We start from the raw sequence: 22,353 nt of genomic DNA, 5'->3' as shown, positions 1-22,353 counted from the left end.
GACCGGTGTTGTCCAGTATCGGAAAATGGCCCAAAATCAGCGGTGTAATCCCGATTACCCCCTATTATCTCCGGATATCGACCGATCATTGTGACCATAACATTAATTTTGATGACATTATACAGTACATGATGCAGGAAGTGGTCAAGGGACGAAGATGATTTATATATACTTTGTACAGTTTTGTGAGGATCCCGCACACCAACCCCACCCACCCAGTCTAGTCAAATCACTCATCAGTGCTTAAATCTTAGGGTGAAACAGTATTTTTCATTTCATCTACACTATCTAGAAAGAGCTAGGGGTCTGAGAATTAGTTACAATTTATATCAATTTTTTATCTGTGTACCAGAGTGTGCATATATTGGTTTTAGGGGTCTTATAATCAAGATAAAAAAACTGTGGAACTTTAGATCCAGAGCATTAGGACCTCTATATAGTGATCTATTGGCACTGTGGTGGGTTCAAATTGATATAAACTGTTACTAATTCTCAGAACCCTCTGTTTGAAACGTTTTTTTCGTCTTTTTTTTCAATCGTGTGTATTGCAATTTCTCTTAACGTTTTTTATCCGAAATATATATAAAGTAGAACTCTAAAAATAGGTTTAGTTCTTGAGTAGCCTATAAGATATATTGAAAGGAAAGAGTCTTAAATGTAAATGCGATCAATCGTTTCTTAAATCTAATCACTCCATCCACAGATTTTTGTTTTATGTGCCATAATGGGTCAGTATACTAAATCCAGTAGTATATCTACATGATATAAAATTTAAAATGTGTGAATCGGAGAACTACGAACACTTCCTGATTCACAGTTTAAGAAATCTAAATAGTTGACATAAAACACACATTTAACAGAAAAAAACAGTAAAAGACATACATCGTTTTAGTGTTTTAAATGTTGATCTGATTAAAAAACACAACAGTTATTAAACTGAATTGCCTTTGTTTACCATAATAACCTCCTTCCCCACCATCATTTCCCGAGTGCTATATATTGTGACCACTCGATCTCGAGTGCATGTATGAACTGTCCACGTCATATCGTTAAAAAAACCATTTAACAAACCCGCACACTATAATCAGATTAAGAACAACTGATACAAAAACAAGATGGATCTTGAATGTATAGATATAACAATATATATATAAATCCGTATAATTTTATGCATTATATGCCGTATTGTGGATGAGATAGAACGACATTATTCCGGTCATACGGAAAGGAACATGGGCCAACTTAATCAGCCTACACGACGGGTGTTTAGACATGTACACTGTGGTTTCCAAGGGTGAACGCAAAGAGATCGGAGGGTTCGGGCTCGATTCACTAGTACTTTGAAAACCTCATCTAACCCGTATACGATGTTTCATACATTTGTCTTTTTATTTGATCATTTAATCCACATTCAATTTAGTTTTGACGGTTTTATTTACATCATCTATTCGGACTTCGTCAATTCTTAGCACATGAGCGCATACGCATGCATGTGCATGTAGCTAAAGGCTGTTCATGCATAAATGTAATATTATTTGACTTCTTCGGTATATATCTCATTGGTCACTCCAGTAATGCTATTCGTATACCAACATTCTAGTTAAAAGAATCTGGAAGCATATACATGTAAACTTTAATCAAATGCATAGATCTTTGACTTTTTAAATACGAACATACAAAGCAATATCATTGCATGAAATTTTCCTCGTGAAGTTGTTCTTTTGGCGGTTGCTGTGGAATCATGAATATTAAAAAAAAATATCATATTTGATTTATTAATGGTAAAAATTCCAAACCATGAAACTAAATCACACGCGAAAATATTTTGTTACACATAGCACGCAGTGTTTCACCCCGTCACATCGTAGACTTAGATTGTTACATGTACGTGTCACAGATTATCTTGTATTTTGATAGAACGTACAATGATGTAGTTTCATGTAACACTGATCGAGCTAACCTTTTTTTTAATAAATTACAGGTGTTAAAGACCAGTCTAAAGCATAGTCATATGCACGTGTATGTTTTATGTAACGTCATTGGCAGCCTTGTGACATGACGTCAATGTTCATGACGTGATGATTTGACGTCGCTAATTTTGTCATTAATGAATCTACATGGTGCCTCATTCAAAGTCGCATATCTCTTAAATACTTTATCCTACGGCTTTAATATTTTGTAAACGTGATCTACACACCATAAAGTAAATAAAAATGTGAAAAAGTGAAAATGTGATTTTTCCTCATCTGGGCCCATTTTGTCAGTCGCCGTCACATATAAAGTCATAATGGCTTCCCCAATAAATATATTACAACTCTGTACAGTTCCTGGTAATGTGTAAACTAGTTCTTTATGCAGCCCTAGTTACAGGTCTCATTACAGTTCTAATTAGCCTTGCACAGCTGGAATATATATAGCTAAATCCTAAATCAAGAATATTGTAGAATCTTCTACTTCTAGAAATATGTTACTAAAAGCAGTCAACAAATAAAAACATAAAACTTTTCAGAAATATATCATTCTGGATTCCTACTTATAACCAACATGTTTACAATAATGTATGTTTATACATGATAATATTCCAGAAAAAATATATAACCTAGATTAATTATATAACGATAGCAAGTATTACTCATATAGGTATAGGAGTTATCTCCCGTATCGAATAACTACATGTATTTAGTGTCATACATAAGACAGCATAGTATAACTTTGTTGTTTTAATCCAATGACTGTCTACTTCTGTAAAGGAATACAATCTTGCAGCTGGAGATATTGCGAAGGATAATGAAATGTCGTTACCTTTCACGCATACAAGAATTTGTACTAGTCATTTGTCTACCTAGATAAAATTTTCGGGAGGAACAGGCCTAGAACAAAGTCTCATTTGGTATGAAAATATCTTAGAGCATAAGAAACAAAATTAGCCAGAGACACACGCAAGATCTCTCTGTTTATCGGAAATATACGCATTTTTCAAAATGACCGCCAATGATATATGATATGTTCTCCTTTTCTAATAAATCTATATTAATAGAGGGCCATAGGGAAAATATAGTGGATATTGGTTTTACAAAGCAAACTATTATTTTTCAGTTTCCTTTTATTTCATAGTCAAATTGCGAATTGTAGCCAAACAATATTGAAGAGTTTCCATAAAAGTTGAAATAACTAAACAAGGACGGGAAATGATGATGCTAAAAGCCCTCCCAGGGAAAAACGTTTGATTCCAATATACTACTGATATATTTGTATCAAACAAAACATGATGTCTTTTGATATTGCAAGCATTCACCTAGGGCTAAAAGTAGCGTTTCAGTAAATCAATGACTTCAAATTTACACAAAATTATACTGTTAACTAACTTATTTTCGGGTGTAATTACAAGTCGTCTTTTATGGAGTAACAATAAAATGTGAACACTATATATTTAAAGATATGTTTGCTGCAGATTTTAATCTTAACAGTGTCTGGCGTCTGTTCCGCAGCTGTACAGTATTAATTGTGTCTCAATTTTTTATAATAATTTAGATTGGTTAACGTTAATATAAGGATTGGCACACTTCATTTGCACGAGATTAGTATTCTTCATCAGTTATGGTAAGCAACACAATTGATAATCAATCCTTAATTGTTGGCTTAAGTTGTAATAAAATAATGTCGAACGAGATATTCACTTTGAGAAACATTAAACGTTCAGTTTTAGTTTCTACATCTGTACACCGTTTTAAACTCATATATGTTTTTTTCAGGGTAATGCACTGTTAGTGGCAACTATTTGTTGTCATAGAGAAATTGTGGAACTCTTGTTGAGCTATGGAGCAGACCCTAATTCGGTGAGTATTTCTGCCATCAATGTAATTTTTTTAATCTTCAATATAATGATGCAGTTATACAAAAATAAACAATTCTTGGTATTACGTTCTGGATCTGAATAGTTTTGGTATACATCTACATACACGATATATTGGTTTAGTTTATAACGCCATAGACAGTTTATGCAATGCTATTGTTACACAAACTAGTGTCATATATATAATCACCTGCTGGAAAAAAAACCTTTCAGTTATTGAGACAACTGCTCTCACATTTTGCTACGTGTTATTGAGCACTGAGTGTTTAATGTTTAATTGATTTGTTCCCTGTAATAATAAATATGCGTACCATTTCTGTGATCTCAGCCCTTTACAAGTCGACACCCATTTTGCCTCCATCTAATTATATATAAACGTACATTACAGTTATCATTTGTTCAAGCTGCAGTATCTATGACAGCGACATTGCTTTGTGTATGTTTACCTCTATAGTGAACAGTACATGTAAATACTGTCACTAAACCCAGAACGTATTGTTTATTGATACGTACAGTGCCACTAAGCCATGCTAATTGCACAACTCAGCATTTTACCCAATTATAATTATAAGGCCAAAACTTTACCAAAACAATTTCATCCCGGACGAGCCCTCAACTTGTCACAAAGTTGACTAATATTATTTATATTTTTCCTGGGAACTTCTTCTTGGGTAGCAGTGTTTTAACTGTGACATAAAAGGTATACATTGGTATACATTTAACAATTTAATAAGCATAAAATATATGTAAATATCATAATGTGTTCTATGTGTTGGGCACCAACGGCTCTTACGATTATACAGTTCATGAGTTTATCTCCGTGCATCGCCCATGATCCAGCGCGTCCCGCGTAAGCGTTCTCATATCTTGAATCATCTATGTCACTTCACTACTATACCATGATACGAAATAGTCTTTCGTCACATATTTATGTAGACTTCTAGTCCAGATTATCACCGAGCACACCTAACGTTGGTGTTATTCGCTCCATCACCTTCCGTCGTCTCTTTTGTCTCTGCTTCCCGCGTTGCGCCCAAGCTGGTCATACTGTTTCTTGTTTTCCTCACGTTTTTCCACTTATGGAGGTAACTCTCCTTGACTACATTTTATAGGAACCACTGCAGAGTTCTGACCACGATAACATGTATCTCCAAGGTTATGTCTTTTACAGCTATGGTCCACCCACACACACATATATATATCAATATTAAAGTTAAAGTTCAAAAGTTAAAAAAGCAACATTTAATTGATTAATTTCAACCTGTGGATATTTGGAGACTTCGTGGCCCCAGAAAATCTTAATACACATTCAAAAGAGGAATTTAAAAATCAAGAATGGACATGTTTCTTGTTACTTAATACATTGAAAATGATATAGTCAAAACAGATATTACACCATGTGTTCATAGCAATCATTGAATATTAATACAGATAAGATAACAATTAGTCCAGAGACGTTGGAAATGAATGTTATTACAAATAAAAAAATGAAAGTGCATTAAAGCAATAAAGCAACAAAGAAGAGAGTGAACGCGAGAGTACAGAAGGATGTTATAAAAATGACATAAATTATATAAAAAACACAATTAAAAAACAAAAAAAGGTAAAGCTATATATAAAACGTAAAATGTCATTAATATCGAGACAATGGACCTCAATGAGAAGGCTCACCACCCTTTGGCTCTCAGACATACTGGTTGTTCCATTTTACATTTTAAAACTGCATGTTAACCATGTCAGTACCAGACGTTTTAATATATTGTGTAAACATGTATTTGTGTAAATAAAAAAATAATAATTTAAAACAAAAAGCGTGTTAAGGAACTTTCTTTGCGAATGGTATATTGAACACCACATTTCATGAACATAATAATAGAAGGAAATTAACAAAAAATGTTTTAGCCAAAAATTTCAAAAATCCGTATGCTTAGGAAAAAAATAAAAAGGTGAATTTATCAGTGTGGTAATATCAATAACTGAAGTGTAAAAAAAGTAAATTATATTTAGCACACTGAATTACTTCTTAATGTTTAGCATATAATAATAATCATCCTTTTATGTGTATGTACAAATAACAAACTTATCTGTACGATGTACCTAAAATTTGTAATAAAACGTAACATCGAATTAAAAACCAAATTAAAGCAAAGATATCAATATAAGTTAAGACAAAAATAAAACATTATACATTACGAAAAACTCAATTCCAATGCATGAAAATACATTAATAAATGTCCAAAAAAATACAATTTTCAGTGTTTAGTTCATTGTCTTTCTTCTGTCTTCCGTCTTCTTAGTAGTTGGTTCAGGGTAGTTGTTGTGGTCATTGTAGTATTGATGGCGGACGTTGTAGTGTAATGGATGATGTTTGCTGCTGCTGTATTCTTATTACTGATGATGTGGCACTGGATATCATAATAGTGGCTTAGCTCCGTGAAGTTTTCTCGTCCGCGAATTTCAAGATCCCATCGCACGTCTCGGCGCCAGTATAATATTCTAAAATTGAATGTTATTTATCAAAGTTAGTTGACTGTGTCCTTAGGTGCTATAGGGTAGAATGTAGGCTGCATGGTTGCTTGTTGCAATGAAGACTGGACTTCCAATATTGTCATCGAAATTTTATTTTCATTGCTTATACATATGGATATGTATATTGTATCAACCATACATATTTCGATATGAATACAACACACACTATATGCCGTGCCAGACATTGTGTGCCGAAATGGTCCTCACCCCAAGATGAGGCGGTGCAGACTGCTCCTCTGTCTCTCTAAACCCTCTTTTAAATGCAGTGTACCTGTTTGTCAGAATAGATACGCCACGGAGAATAAATGTCGGTACAACATTATATATAAACGAGGAACCTATCTACAACCTGACTGTTACGTCGCTGACAACTGACATGTACACTTTTGCCCTGGAGACGTACTACACGAATGTCTTAGACACAAGACATGCAGTCTGGGAGATTTTAATGTTTCAAAATTTACCAATAATACTACATGTTCTCTGATGATAAAGTTTTCGTATGACTGTAATCACCCAATATAGTTTGTTATATATATAAATGTTATGCCATAGTTTGAAGAGATCTAATCAGTTCGAACTATCATGAATCAAATTTAATAAAACTGTGTCTAATTGTGTAAACTATTCTCTGATTTCAGCAAACACACGATTAACTAAAGCAATATTTTCCAAATTAGTTATTTGATATGTATAACATTTACGTTCAATCGAGGGGTTACGGAGAGGTACACAAACACATCAAATTACTATAAAAATTATACAAATTATACCCATACAATTCCATTGAAACGGGTTCGATACAATATTCAATAAAGTAATTCCTAACGATAGCCGGTAATGAGGAAATCGTTCTTGTTTATTGTGGTTATCATTCTCGAGCAACAAGTATGTATATTCTATATTTCAATACGTTTTAAAATTTATAGGGTCGCGACAGATGTTAACTAACCGTAAATACTACACTGATCCATGCATCTTAAAAATCCAAAAGAAGAAAATAGATAAAATGTTTTGTTCAATAACGGTGATCGTCGAACATTTCCTGACATCGTCATAATTACATTGCAGTACTTTACTATTTTGGCCGTGCGGCAAAAAAATAAAATTGTAGTTAATCCTTGATTTTAACATAGTTACTGTTATATAAACACAATGTTGCATTTCTGCGACGTTGTAACTTCAAATTAGGCCATCGATATATCCTCTGATGTTATGATACTATTTTTTTCCGGAAACGCAGTGATAAACTTAAGAGTTGTTTCAATACTGCTCATCATTTTGTTCCTCTGATTGTTTCAAGATAGGTTCACTATTTGTAATCGATATCCATTCCCAGTGTACAAATTAATACTACCAGCATTACATTTGACAGAGCCTAGAGGGAATGGATTTTACGAAAACAGAAAAGGAATGGAAATATCTGTATATGAATGTGAATGTACACATTGCGTTTGTATGGTGAAAATCTTCCAACACCTACTTAAGAACATATAACGTAACGGAACCGAAAGACGACAAATGTGTTGTTGTTCACCTCTTTACAAATTGGAATGGGAAATAAGACACAAATATAGAAAGCAGATTTACAATTTATCTAATGTACAGGAAGGCACACGTTTCAGGAATGATGCTGTCTTCTCTCCTGACTATCGTTTATTTCTATATGACGGTTGACTTATCTAAATTGACAGACTAATCCGAGATATGTCTTGTCTTATTTTCCACCAACAGCAATACCCAAAAGCAAAATAATTTTGCGCATGTTGAAATATGCTATTGATACCTTCAGTGGTGTTTTCGCTCCATAATCTGCTAAGTCATGCTTGTTCGACGTTAGTGGTGGCGGTACTTAAATATTTTGATCATCCGTTGGCCACCTGACTTGCGACCTAGACAGACCTCCCTGCAAACAATTGATTTGTGTCATTATGAGCCATATATGCTGCATCATTCTAGGGCTGTTATGCTCCCGAAGTCTTATTTCATATTTTCCTGATAAATCACCATGACCGTCTGGACGCTAATGATTAATAAACGGCAAGGACATGACAAAAGATACGGATTATGGAATATACTAAAACAACAAAATGATTAAATTGAAAACAATAGTAGCAATTACTTTTTATTTTACATATTTAAATACTGATATTGATATATGTTTCAGTCTTAGATATCAGCATATGCTAGGACAGGTTTGCTTCAATATTATGAATGTAATTTATTACAGTATTAGTCCAAAGATTTATGATGTTAAATCGGCCTCTTAAAAAATCTGAATTGGCCCAAATCATATTTTTTTAAAGACCGATTTAACATCAGAAGCATTAGGCGAATGTGATTGTGTTTTCTCTCGGATTGAATGTTACAATACTTTAAAATAAGACAGATTTTCGTCCCTGTTGTAATATTTACGAATAGATACAAAGCAAGCGATGCCTTTCCCAATAAGGCTGTCAGTAATGGATTATATAACAACAACATCCTTGGTCAAACTATTAACTTATCCGCCTTGGACACGGAATTGACTGTATGCAATCTTCCTCTCCGTAGTGATTTCAGGAAGTAGTGTGCTCCTGTGTGTGGAATCTGCTATTCGATAGGAAAATATCTACCAGTTTTAGGGACGTTCCGAACAGTGATCGAATGCGCCGTTCGCTCTGACCACGGCGTATTTGTTGAGATTGTACTTAGTTCTGTTTGCGGAAAGCTTGATACCGGGTGAAAATCAAAGTTTGCACGGTAGGATATATGTCGATACGTTCTCGTACTGAATAACATGAGATTTCATAAACAATCAAGTGGTTAGCTTAGATTGTTAACAATTTCAGTCCATCTCCGTTAGATTGTGACTATATGATACTTATAAATTAATATCGCAACAGTATTATATTTTTGATATAAAAAACCCATGTATATGCAGGCATAGCCCTATTTGTTCTTTATCTAATCAGCTGAACGTAGATCAAGATTTTTTTTCCTAAGACGTATATGTACATTTGCCTACTTACAGTACAGGTAATCTTGAGGATCCAAACATCTGTTTTAGTTTACTTCGTATAGTAGTAGCTCCTCAAAACATTTACAAAGACGTATAGTTGTGAATGATGACATCGGTTTTATCGACATTTTTGTGATCGAGTTGAAGTTGTAGACGCTTTTCAAACATTTTAAACTTAAAACAATATAAATTATTTGTGCCATTTCTTAGCTTTGTAAAATGCCAAGTCGGTGGCATCGTGACATTAGATTAACAGTTATAACAATTTGTATAATAAGACCATTACCCTTTGTAATGCTGACTATATAAGATATACTTTACACAAGTATTACCGCTCGAACTTGGTCTAATTATATAATTGTAAAAAAAGTCATTTTTAGGAGGTAGGGATATAGAAAGGCTAATTTCTCAAAAACTCCTCGGTCAATATTCTTTATATTCTTTCATCGTAACCCATACAACGATCTTATTATGTGGACAAAAATTCAAGAAAATTAAACAACATATTGTTTGAAATCATGTATTTAAGTTGAAATTTAAATGGAAAATATGACCTTTCTTAGGCCTCATTTATACGCATTCGCGTAAAAATTTCGCAATTAATGTATATTCAAGAGTGGAAACGACATTGAGGTCATTGATGTCCATATAAACTTACATATTAAAGATAAGAAATGTTGTTGTTTGTAATATTGCAGTCAATTACCAAGCTTTGAAAATGTGTGTGTAAACTTGTATTTTAAGTAAAACAGGTTGTAAAGTGAGGTGATTAAGATTACAGTATTTTCAAAACCACTTGGTAACATTTCAAATAAAAGCCTTTTAAAACAGTTTCTCAATCATTTCTTTAATGGGCAAATTTTTAGGCCTAACTGTATCGAACCACCTTTAAGTAATAACCCCAGCAACTAAATAGTATTCTTAGGGACAGAGACCGGAAACTATTAAGCAATTAAGAGTGACCAGTGACTAGACCTTTTCTATCCAACCGTAAATAGCTTCTGTCCATCCTGTGTACTGTTATCAACATGTAGCTCTTTAGTCTCGGTAATTATTAAGTATATTTTAAAGTATGTTGCTCTCTAAGATCGTGGCTTCAAATCAATGAGTACATCCTTTATACATATAAGTCCTTAGCGTTTCTCTCCGTATAAAATCTAGATCGCATGGGGTCCGATGGGTTGCTACTTATCTACCTCTCATTTTTTGTTATTTTACCCATATATTCTCCCACATCATTTCCCCCTTTTGAGTATAGGTGTTGCATCATTAACTTCAACTTTACTTATTGTCTTACTGGCTTAATGATGTCACGGTCTATAGTTTGAGACGTTTCCCATTTCCCTGCTTTATATAATTCAATTAACTATACTTTTTTTTGAAAATCACTGTTCCAGTTGATCTGTTAAATATATTTCAGATAAGGGGGTTCATTGGCACAATCTGTAAAAATAGCAATCAATAGACATAACTGCACCATCGCATGCACAAGCCTTATTTGAATAAGTTATATGTGATATCACTGTGCATGCTATTTTTTTTCAGTAATTTATAGTAATGAATTAAGCTGTGAATTATTGAAATGGACAGACAAACATGTTGTTGTTGTCCTATGTATGTTTATATGGAAACATACTTGTATAAATCACTTTGTATTACTATTGTAGTAAGAACTTAAATGTGAAATAAAATTGTTGAACACAATTTCGCTTTGTGATCTGACCTATGTACTATGTTCACAGCACTGTAAATGCGGTCATAATGGCACATCCTGTATAAAAACTATACTCGATGTATACATATATACTTTATTTGGATTTGCATTTAGACGTATTTTGCCACATCGGTGCATATCAAAGTCATCGAACGAAATGGCAAATTCAAATAAGTTGCTGAATCGAGCCAATTCTGATCACCTGACATATGCATCTGGACATGTAATGGAAGGAGCAATCCTGCTGACCCTGTTTAATGGGCAAGAATAGTACATCGCCCCTTGTTTTATCAAGGGGAAACATAAGCGTCCGACTGGGACAAAGTTGCCGATCATTCTCCTTCGACTCAATAGAGATTGTGAAGGCAGGATTAGTGAGTAGGTAACAGAGCTATATCTGGCCCAACGAAGCACAAAAAGTGAATAGATGGACATCACTCCTTCTACGGCCTGAGGCAAAAGCAAGGAGGAAGTCAAATGTAAAAACTTCAATGGAGACCGACACCAAAGGCTCCTAAGGAGCCCTTTTCAGTAACACAAGTGCTAGATTCCACTGTGGAGCTAACTGCCGTACACTAGGCCTGAACCACCTAATCAAGGCACACAAAGAGTTGACAGACCCTCTGGTCTACCATGAGAATACAGTACACTGGAAATAGCCATGCGATAGCCTGCAATAGTAATAGAGGCAAGTTTGCGTTCCCTAAACAAAGGGATTCCGCTATCAGCTGTGCAGAGGCCTTGACCTTATCAATCTTCCTGTCGATACAACAATCACAGACAATGCAATCACGATGCAAGCTGACACGTCTTAAGGAAAGCCTGACTGAGAGAGGCCTCCTGAGAAAGCTTCCACGCTCTTGAATGGACCTTCCGGGACCGAGGCTGGCGCAGGATATTGGTTCTGAGTGGGAAAATCAGAGGAATATCCACCAACAAACCAGGATTGTCTCGGTCACAGGGGCGCTATCAGAAGGAGGAGAAAATGATCCTCCCGAAACTTCTATTAGAACCCTGTCCACCAGGTTGAATGGAGGGAATGCATAAGCAAGCATGTATCCCCTCCAAATCTGGAGATAGAGCGTCCACAGCCTAAGTCATTTGGTCTGCCACCGGAGAGATAAAAGTGGACAATTAGTGTCGAAGTGGCGAAAAGGTCTATATGAGGTCTGTTCCACACCTAGCAAATGCCATCGAAGATCGGGAGATTTAGCTGCCTTTCTGTCACAACCGGCTTGCGGCGCCTGGAAAGAGTATCCGCCAGAATATTCAACCTGTCTGGAAGATGCATGACTAAGAGAGTCAACCGCATTTCCTGACAGAAGAGAAGAACACGAATAACGAGGGCACAAAGGACGTAGGACTTTGCCCCCCATCCTTTCTCTCCAGATACGCGACAACCGTAGACACACAATCCACCTTGGAATGTAGAATCTTCCGAAAAGCCTGCAAAGCCAATCAGACAGCCTTATCTCCAGCACGTTGGCCGTCGAGGTAAGCCCCCAAACCTGTCATCGCTCCAACGATTCCTAGACTCGGTGGAGTATGAGGCAATCGTCGAAATAGATGTGTACATTTATTTTCCTGGAGTGTTGAAATCCTACGCCAACCTGCAGCAGTTTGATGAAAACCAAAGTAACAGTCGTGATACCGAAAGGATTCAGTTTTGTGGTATTGAGCTGTGATATAACACCGTGCCTTCAGGACAAAAAAAATAAAGGATAATAATTCGAACACAGTGGTACATTTCGTTCTGGCACGAGCCGAACATTTATGAAAAATTCTATGTTTCCAGTTGTTCACTAAAAGAGAGTGGATTATAACGGTTCTAACCACGTTCTAGTTGTAATTGGGGCCGAGATGGCCGATTGGTTTAATGTCTCGACATATTTCCACAAGCCCTCCACCTCTGGTAAGCTTGTTCGAATTTACAGGGGCAGTTTCCAGTTTACACAAGGGTTGGTTCAATTCGAAATGACTGTTACAAGGTGATTTGTCCATCATTTTTTTTTACTTGTGATGTAAATTATGACATTTATCGAATTTTAGGGGGAAAAAAGCTGAAAATTTCATTGTTTTCCCGTCATTTCACAAAAAGTGAGAAGACGTAACGTCATTATTATGATTTACTCGTATTCAGCATGTTTCAATCATATTTAAAAATGTTTTTATTTGCCCCTGTGTATTGTCTGGTTCTCTATCTATGCGCGTGTATACGAATGTGTCATTTTGGCCATTTTGTGTTATTTTTTTTTATGGGGGGGTCCCTCTCTTTTTCCGACCTCATTGATGCGATCTATCTTTTTATAGTACACATATGTTTACAAAAGGGTTGGTTCAAATCGAAATGACTGTTACGAGGTGATTTGTCCATCAGTAGTTTTACTTGTGATAAAAACTATGACATTTATCGATTTTTTAGGGGAAAAAAGCCGAAAATTTCGTTGTTTTCCTGTCATTTCACAAAAGTGAGAAGACGGTACGTCATTATTATGATTTAAACATATTCAGCATGTTTCAATCAAATCACAAAATGTGTTTATTTGCCTCTAAATGTTGTCTGGTTCTCTGTCTATGCGCATATATGCGAATGTGTCATTTTGGCCATTTTTAAGGGGGGGGGGGGTGTCCCTCTCTTTTTCCGAACTCATTGATGCGATCTCTCTTTTTATAGTACACATATGTTTACACAAGGGTTGGTTCAATTCGAAATGACTGTTACAAGGTGATTTGTCCATCATTTTTTACTTGTGATAAAAATTAGGACATTTATTGATTTTTTAGGGAAAAAAAGCTGAAAATTTCACTGTTTTCCCATCATTTCACAAAAGTGAGAAGACGTAACGTCATTATTATGATTTAATCGTATTCAGCATGTTTCAATCATATCAAAAATGTGTTTATTTGCCTCTGAATGTTGTCTGGTTCTCTGTCTATGCGAATATATCATATTGGCCATTTTCGATATCTGAAATCCAAGATGGCCGCCATATGACCCTCATGGGACATTAGTTGTCAATGGCAACAAGCATAAAATGAAACTAGACATCATACCGGTCCTAAAGAAAACATGTTTCGAAAAACTGCCTGAGGGGTACATGGGAACCTATTTCTCCTCCCCCACTAATAGACTTTCCCTGTTCACCCCCATTAGTAATTATGCAAATTATAACCATATTAATATCAATATTCTTCTTCAATGCTGTCCTGACTGTAATGAAACTATAAACAGACAATTACATCATGATGTTCACCTATATATTGGTAAATCAAGACGTTTTAATCTACATATGATTTAAAATTACCATGACATAAGCTTTTCGAAATAAGCTTTTGAAATTTAAAGAATCGGATTTTTTTTTGGTGTTCTTTTTCTCAAAAATTATGCAATGTTAACTATATAACATTTGAATAACATTGTATATATTCTACTCTACTTATCCTCTGACAAAGATATACTTGGAGTATTTTGTTGAGTATGGTTGTTTTGATACTGTTACTTTGTTCTATTCTTTATACAGCATACACATATTCTATTAAAAGTATATACTTGTATATTTTCAGTTATTTTCAAGAAAGATTGAGAGCAATGACAAGAGTATATATATATATACATAGACTGTTGGTTATTATCTGTCATTATCTGAGTAACATGTGGTCTAATTAGTTATATAGCATGTTCTTGTAAATAAATAATAGCTGTATATATATTACGTGTGATGTGTGAATAGAGTATGCAAAAGAGTTATCTCCCTTTAGTTGTCGTAAAATTTCATTTCAAAACTTAAATACAATATCTATATTTGATGTAAGTTTAAACTATTACTTTTCCCACCATTGGAGATAATTTATATAGGCTTTGCCTGTTATTTAATCCATTTGACTTGAAACATCTTTGTCAATTAAATTTGTTGAAATGAAATGAAATGACAATGTGTTTCTCAAGTTGACAGCGATATGACAAACCCAGGTTTACTTCAGGTTCTGATGCAAAGAATTCCTTTCATATCGAAGTACCTTATGACCATAGAACTTATCCAAAGACACGTGAGTTATTGCTTTATTTCCGAAACATGCGCACTTTTCAAGATAGCTGTCATCCTTAGCCAATGTTCGAATACAAGATGGTAGGTGTAGTACATTTTATTATATCCTTCCTGTATACATTGAGTCGTTCAATATAATAGTACTCATGGGGTTTCTTACATTTGGTCATAGCTACTGCCACCAGGTGATGTTACAACCTGTTTGAACCAGACGTTTAACTAACCCTAGGTTAATGCTTGCAATATCAAAAGACATTATGATTTGTTTGATACAAATATATAAGTAGTATATTGGAATAAAACGTTTTTAAGGGGGGGGGGGGGGGGGGCTTTCAGCATCAGTATTTCCCGTCCATGTTAAGTTATTTCGACTCATATGGCAACTTTTCAGTATTGCTTGGCTACAATTCAATTTTACTATGAATTGAAAGGAAACTGAAAAATAAGTAAATCATATAGGGCTTTGCAAAACCAATATCCACTATCATTTCTTTATGCCACTCTACTAATATAGATTTATTAGAAAGGGAGAACATAGCATATATCATTGGCGGCCATTTTAAAAATGCGTATATGTCCGGTAAACAGAGAGATATAGGTGTGTATTTGGCTTATTTTGTTTCTTATGATCGAAGGTACTTTTATACCGACGGGGACATTTGCATCATGACTTGAAGTCAAAAGTCACTTAACCGGCCTGCTATACAAGTTAGACAAACCTATATTATATAGTTATCATCGCATTCGTTTAGTTCAATACTTGTTAAGTAGTCAACATAAAGGCTGTAGTGTAATGAATGTAGCGCAAACCTAATTACTTCAAACATTATTACATCAAGTGTGAATGCTATCACAGTATTTCCCCCTTTTCTTGGTCTCTTTTACCTTTATTTTCATGTATATTACGAGGTGTCTCGATTAGCGAATCTTTACACACAGTAAATCTAATTGGTGTTTTCTAATATATAACACCTAACATTTTAACGTAGTAGTCAACCGTTTGTGATGGTGGTAGTATGTTCTCGTTTAGATTTCGCTTTGCTGCAATTGTCGATAAAATCGTTTAAAAGTAGCGTTTCAGTAAATTAATGACTTCAAATATACACAAAAAATATACTGTTAACCAACTTATTTTCGGGTGTGATTACAAGTCGTCTTTTGTGGAGTAACAATAAATCGTGAACATTATAAATCTAAAGTTATGTGTGCTGCAGTTTTCATAGAAACGAGAAAGAAAAGCTTTAAATATGATATGTTCAAAACATTCTCTCCAAGTAGTGTTCTGCTACTCACAATTTGACTTTTTCAGAGTGATTATATTAATTATAAAGTGACTATTCCAGATATGTTTTCATCTGAGCACATGAAGGAATAATGAACAAATCTTATTAACAGTGTTTTAATACTGTGTTGTTTCAAAAGTTTATAAATGGTTATACAAACAATAATTGTATATTTTTGAGAGCTTTGTTCATCAAAAATTATGGTTTTCAGAATTATACATGCAATAAAAACCTTGTAAAATGTTTTCGCCCACTTATGACTATAAGTCGCGATATAAATTATCCATGAAAGGGAAATCGGGCAAAGACATGAGAAATTTAGTCGCCGCAACAAAAGTTGTTAGATTTACAAAGGAAATTCAGTCGTCGGCAAAAGTCGTTTGGTATAGAAAAGGAAATAGAGCCGTCCTTTAACGTTGTTAAGTATAAAAGAAGATAAGTCGTCCTTATCAGTCGTTAGGTATTGAAAAGTAAATCGAGTCGTCGTCAAAAGTCGTTTGGTATACAAAGGTAATTAAAGTCGTCGTCAAACATGGCTAGGTATAAAAGAAAAGGAAAAGTCTTTGTCAAATGTCGTTAGATGTAATAAAAGAAGTAATTAATACGTTGTAAAAAGTCGTCAGGTAAAGAAAAAGAATTCAAGTCGTCGTCAAAAGTCATTATGGATAAAAAAAGAAATTAAGTCGTTGTGAAAAATTCGTTAGGTATAGAAAAGGAAATTAAGACGCCCTCAAAAATTGTTTGGTATAAAAGGGAAATGAAGACGTCGTCAAAGGCCGTCGCGAAAATAAGTGGGTTACAATATTCAGATGACACCTGATGAAGGCCGTAGACAATGGCCATTGATTAGAATAAGTGCATTAAAAATACAACAAAAAGAGGAAAGATAAGGTTTGGACATATGATCAAAATTTCGAACGATGAAACTTCATTATGTCGACATTGCGTTTAGGTCATCGGGGTGTAGCTTTAGATATCACTTATGTATATCGGGATATTCTAAGAGTAGCATAATCCGAACAGGAGCGGAAATGCAGCTTTATCCATAAATTACATTGATTAGATGTAGCTAGTGCCATACCTGAAAAGTGATGGAACAGATTAAATTATCTTCAGATGATGTGTGCTTATGTGTCCAATATGTACATGTTCATTTCGATCCGCATCAGTGAAACTAGTAAACTCCGATCTCTTCTTTTCTTAATAAAGATGCGTGGTCACGCGCTGACCTCTGACCGGCGTGAAAATACATTTTGACATTGTTTACATTGTGACCTAGGTTTACGCCGCTTCAGTTTTGAATGAGCATTCTACGATGATGCCTATATTTATCGTTGTGCATCAATAACAGAGACACTGACATAGGCTCAAGCCCCCGGGAAAATGCTGAACATACTCAAGGCAGTGAGGTTCGCCACGCATATAAGTATATATCGTTGCAATGATATGGACAGTACCATATATATACGGTGACATACACAGTGGGAAACGATATATTTAATGACAACACGCTTAGATTATAAACACACTGAAATTCATTTACATTAGGCCTAACGTCCATTATCACAGAAACGATTCCGTGGGTGTCAAAGCCCATGGTAATGGATTGTCCTTGAAAAACACCAGCATTTCAAATCGATCTTTCTCTATCTATTTCTCCAATCAAAATCAAAATTTAGTTAATATATTTCAAGAATATCACAGAAGTCTTTCAGTGTTCTGCGACTAGTTCGCACATTTAACACATTTTATTGAGTTCCGAAACATCGTTCTATATGGCGGCATCGCATGCCATAGACACAGCGATTGGGTATCACATAAGATATATTTAAATACCAGCTGCAAACAAATACCAGACGGAAATACAATATTTAGTTACATTCAACAATAATTGAAATAATAGTTTAAATTTGTTTGATTATCCATGTATACTAACTGTTCGGCATTTTCAACAATCGTCTTTTCTTCGAAACCGGACCACTAAATCGAGCAACTGCATCCCACATTCCCTGCACTGCCAGTACTGGGTACTACGTTTTGGCAACGAGAACTGACTGGCTGCTATTCCGCAGCTGCACGAGTAGCTGGTATAATGCCTCAAATTTGTATAATAATGTTTAACCGATTACATAAGATTTGACATTTTTCAATGTAGGGAATTTTACATTGGTTCACGTAATATAAGGAATGGCACACTTCATTTACACGAGATTAATATTATTCATCAGTTATGGTAAACAATAGAATCATCCTTGTACACATCTATAGACAGTAGCGTCGTTAACAGGCAAATTTATGAATACGCAAATTAACGTGCGAGTTCAGTGGGTCAGGGGTATCCCATGGAAAAACATTACGATTTAAAATGACTGTGATTAGTTTTAAGATGTATTTTGGTGATTTTGTGAGCGCCGAAGGCGCGACATTTTGGTGTTTAGGTGATCCGGGGGTCTCCTCCTGGAAAAAATGTACGATTTAGAATGGCAGTGATGAGTTTTGCGATTCAATTTTTTGAAATTGCGTGCGCCGAAAGCGCGTGATTTAGGGGTTTGAGGGGTCCGGAGGTCTCCCCGGGAAAAAATTACGATTTGGAATGGCTGAGATGAGATTTACGATGTATTTGATGAATTTGTGAGCACCAAAGGCGTGATATTTTGTTGTTTTTGGGTCCTTAGTTACCCCCCTCCCCCCCCCCCCGGAAAAGGATACGATTTAGAATGGCAGAGATGAGTTTTACGATGTTTTTCCATGAATTTGCCAGGCGCCGAAGACGCAAGATTTTGTTGGTTGGGGGGGGGGGGGGGGGGGGGGGGGTCCAGGGATCTATTTTGGTAATTTTAAAGTGTTCTTAACTCTTAACACGGTAATTTTTCGATTTAAAGTTACCTGCATTTAGAAATAATAATTGTGAGTATCGTCATACCATTATGCAACACAGCTCGATCTGAACATATCGGATACACACCATCGGCACATTGTTGTGTAACTCAAAATAATAATGAATTGATTGTCTTGCTAAGACACATAAATAAATAAAGAAGCATATAAAATAAAGAAACATATAAAGAAGCACTTTTTGAAATAGTGTAATTCCTTGATTGACATTTTTGGTCTAGTTCGTGTGTATTTAATTTTCATTATTAAAGGTTTGCACATTACGTACGTGCTTAAACGTTTTAGGAAACGTGCCGCACTGCGATTTTTTTAAAAAAATAAAGTACAAAAAATGTGCAGGAGGACCCTTTTTTTCTGGTTTAGTTTATAACGCCATAGACAGTTTATGCAATGCTATTGTTACACAAACCAGTGGAAAGCTTATATATGACGTTTCGATGATTAATACAATATGTTCCTTGTCACTTCCGTCAGACAAATGAGCAAATTTGAAGGTCGATGTGTTCGATATTCAAAATCGATTTTTTTGGCACTGCTGCGTATATAACAATTTATGACAGCGTAGTAATTGAACAATGATGTTCATTTCAATGATATCAATGTTTATATCATTGCAAGAAACATTTTATCGATTTAATCATAAACAAGCAAACCCAAAAACAAAATGTGAGAAGAGTTAAGTCTGCAATAGATCAGTAACTATTGGAAAGAAAGAAACTATGGCACATATATAATCACCAGCCGATAATAATAATCTCTGTCTTTGAGACAACTGCTCCCACATATTCCTATGTGTGTTATTGAACACCCAGTTTTTTTTTAATTTGTTATTGATTTGTTTCCAATAATAATAGACGTGAGTCTTATGTCTGTGATTTCAGCCCTTTACAAATCGATACCCTTTTGCCGCCATCTGGTTATATTTAGAATTACATTTTGCCGCAATCTAATCATATTTATAATTATATTTTGCCGTCATCTAATTATAATTATAATTGCATTATAGTTATCATTCATTGGTGTTTCCAAAAAAAAAAGAAAGTTTCTTTTACACGCAAGAACGGGTTACTGGTATGATGTACTTATCATTAACAGTAGCAATTTGGTTGAATACATTTACTGAGTAAAAATCTGGATGTATGTGATAGTTGGCTCTTACGAGATGTATGCTGATACTTTGCTTTCTCTATTAAATTCCCTCCGATGGGCAGGTGGTAATGAATTGTCTCTGATTACGGCATTCTCGACACTTGTAAAATCATTGTGTATCTGATCCAAGTATTCCAAATGCACCTCCGGCATTAGTATGGTGATATCATATCTGAAACCATACTAGGAAAATCGAAGCCTCGTAAAGTTGATTGATTAAGTGGTCTATAGTAGGTGCCGACATTCATGGACTTTGCTTTCGGTAAATAACGTCCAATGGAAAGGCATTAATCACTTGATCCTGTATTATCTGTGTTAGTGTTATATCCTCTTTTATATATGTATAGACTACACCGCCAGAACGATTCATGTTTCTGCTAACATCAGAATAGCCATATGAGGGATACAGTGATTGGGGCTTCCAAACAAATGTTTTGTTTATAATCTTTCGTCTTGATTCATGTCGTGCGCGACACTGTTTTTTGTAATATTACCATCTGCTTCACTAGACAAATTCGTCAAGTTATTTATAAAAGGGGATTTAGCTTCCATATTGTGGAAAATTGCCTGAACTGGTCTTTTTCTGGTGCCCATTATTTGGATTTCTACCGACTCGTAAAACATTCGGTACGCTGTCCTTACTTGTTTTCAGTATATTGCATAGCCGTTCTGTGAAGGCATTGTCAACCGATTGCTTGTTTCTGCGTTATGAGATTCAATCTTTTTGACGTTGGAAACTTGTGGGTTTGGGCTAAGAAGATAGCTGCATATCTTCCTAGGCATCACATGACTCCTGGATGAAATGTCTTATCTTGGATGCATCACAAATTTTCTCAATTTATTCTTCAACATCTGTTTTCTGTTAAAAAAACCATACACTTTCTACACCGGGTCCCAGTTCTGATATAGGTTTGAACTAAACTATGTCTTTATCTATACACGAAATAATTTGTTTGGTTATCGAAATATTTTTGTTTGCTTTTTAAGGCTTCTTGGACACCTGAAAACTCGAAGTTTGATAACAAACTCTATCCGTATCTACGTAAAAATCCGCTTTTGAACAGTCTAATATGACAAAGAGTGTTTGCATATTAATTTTTCAATTAATTTGTTAACATCTTTGTCGTTCATGAGAGTACTAAAAACAAACATCGCTTTTTCTAAACAGTTTTAAATAGTATCATAAGCAATAATTTCAAAGTAGTTCATATATCTTAGTTCCTCGACAAAATTTTGATTGTCAGCACCCCCGCATTTTCTCGTCATCATTTTGTCAGCAGTATATTGATTACAGCAAAATGGAAATGTTTAAGATTGGAAATATGGGTTTGTACATTAATTATTTACATAAAGAAGTAATAAAACAAAGCATGTACATAATCTAAACTAATAAGATAATGCAAAGTCCATGCACCGCCTACAAGGAGACCCCCTAGGCCTATCGTTACACTTGATCGTGGTCATATATTATGTAACGTTTTATCGAATATTACATGTATATCTAGATACATCTGTTTTTGACAGTTATATTTCTATGAACACGTATAAGGAACATGTGTACAACATAAACAACAACCAGTCTCAACTGTTAGTCCGGGATCGGACAGCACAGGGGAAAAGGTGAGGCATGGAGTCTAACCCACCTTTACTGATAGTCTTACTGGCTTAATTATACCACGGGTCTATAATTTGAGACATTTTCCATTTTCCTGCTTTATATAATGGAATTTGTACTATTGTTTTTGAAAACTTCCTAGAAAATCACTGCTCCACTTGACCTGTTAACTAAATTGCAAATAAGGACTCATTGGCACAATCTGTAAAACTGATTTGTATTTAGAAGTACATGTACTTTAAAAGGTGGTGTTCAAGCTAATGTTAAA

At 35.0% G+C, this 22,353-nt stretch overlaps 1 protein-coding gene across 1 annotated transcript in view; it reads left to right on the top strand.

Annotated features, from left to right (window-relative positions):
- Positions 1-22,353, top strand: part of LOC138305606 (ankyrin repeat domain-containing protein 50-like) — a 477,373-nt gene that overhangs the window by 111,091 nt on the left and 343,929 nt on the right. The window contains exon 3 of the mRNA XM_069245907.1: positions 3,753-3,836. Coding sequence (XP_069102008.1) covers positions 3,753-3,836 — 84 coding nt within the window. The remainder of the gene's footprint in view (positions 1-3,752; positions 3,837-22,353) is intronic.

The sequence above is a fragment of the Argopecten irradians genome, chromosome 13 (genome assembly GCF_041381155.1).
Source record: "Argopecten irradians isolate NY chromosome 13, Ai_NY, whole genome shotgun sequence".
NCBI classification, from domain to species: domain Eukaryota; kingdom Metazoa; phylum Mollusca; class Bivalvia; order Pectinida; family Pectinidae; genus Argopecten; species Argopecten irradians.
Note: the sequence above shows the minus strand (reverse complement) of the source record. Positions and strands in the feature narration are given on the sequence as shown.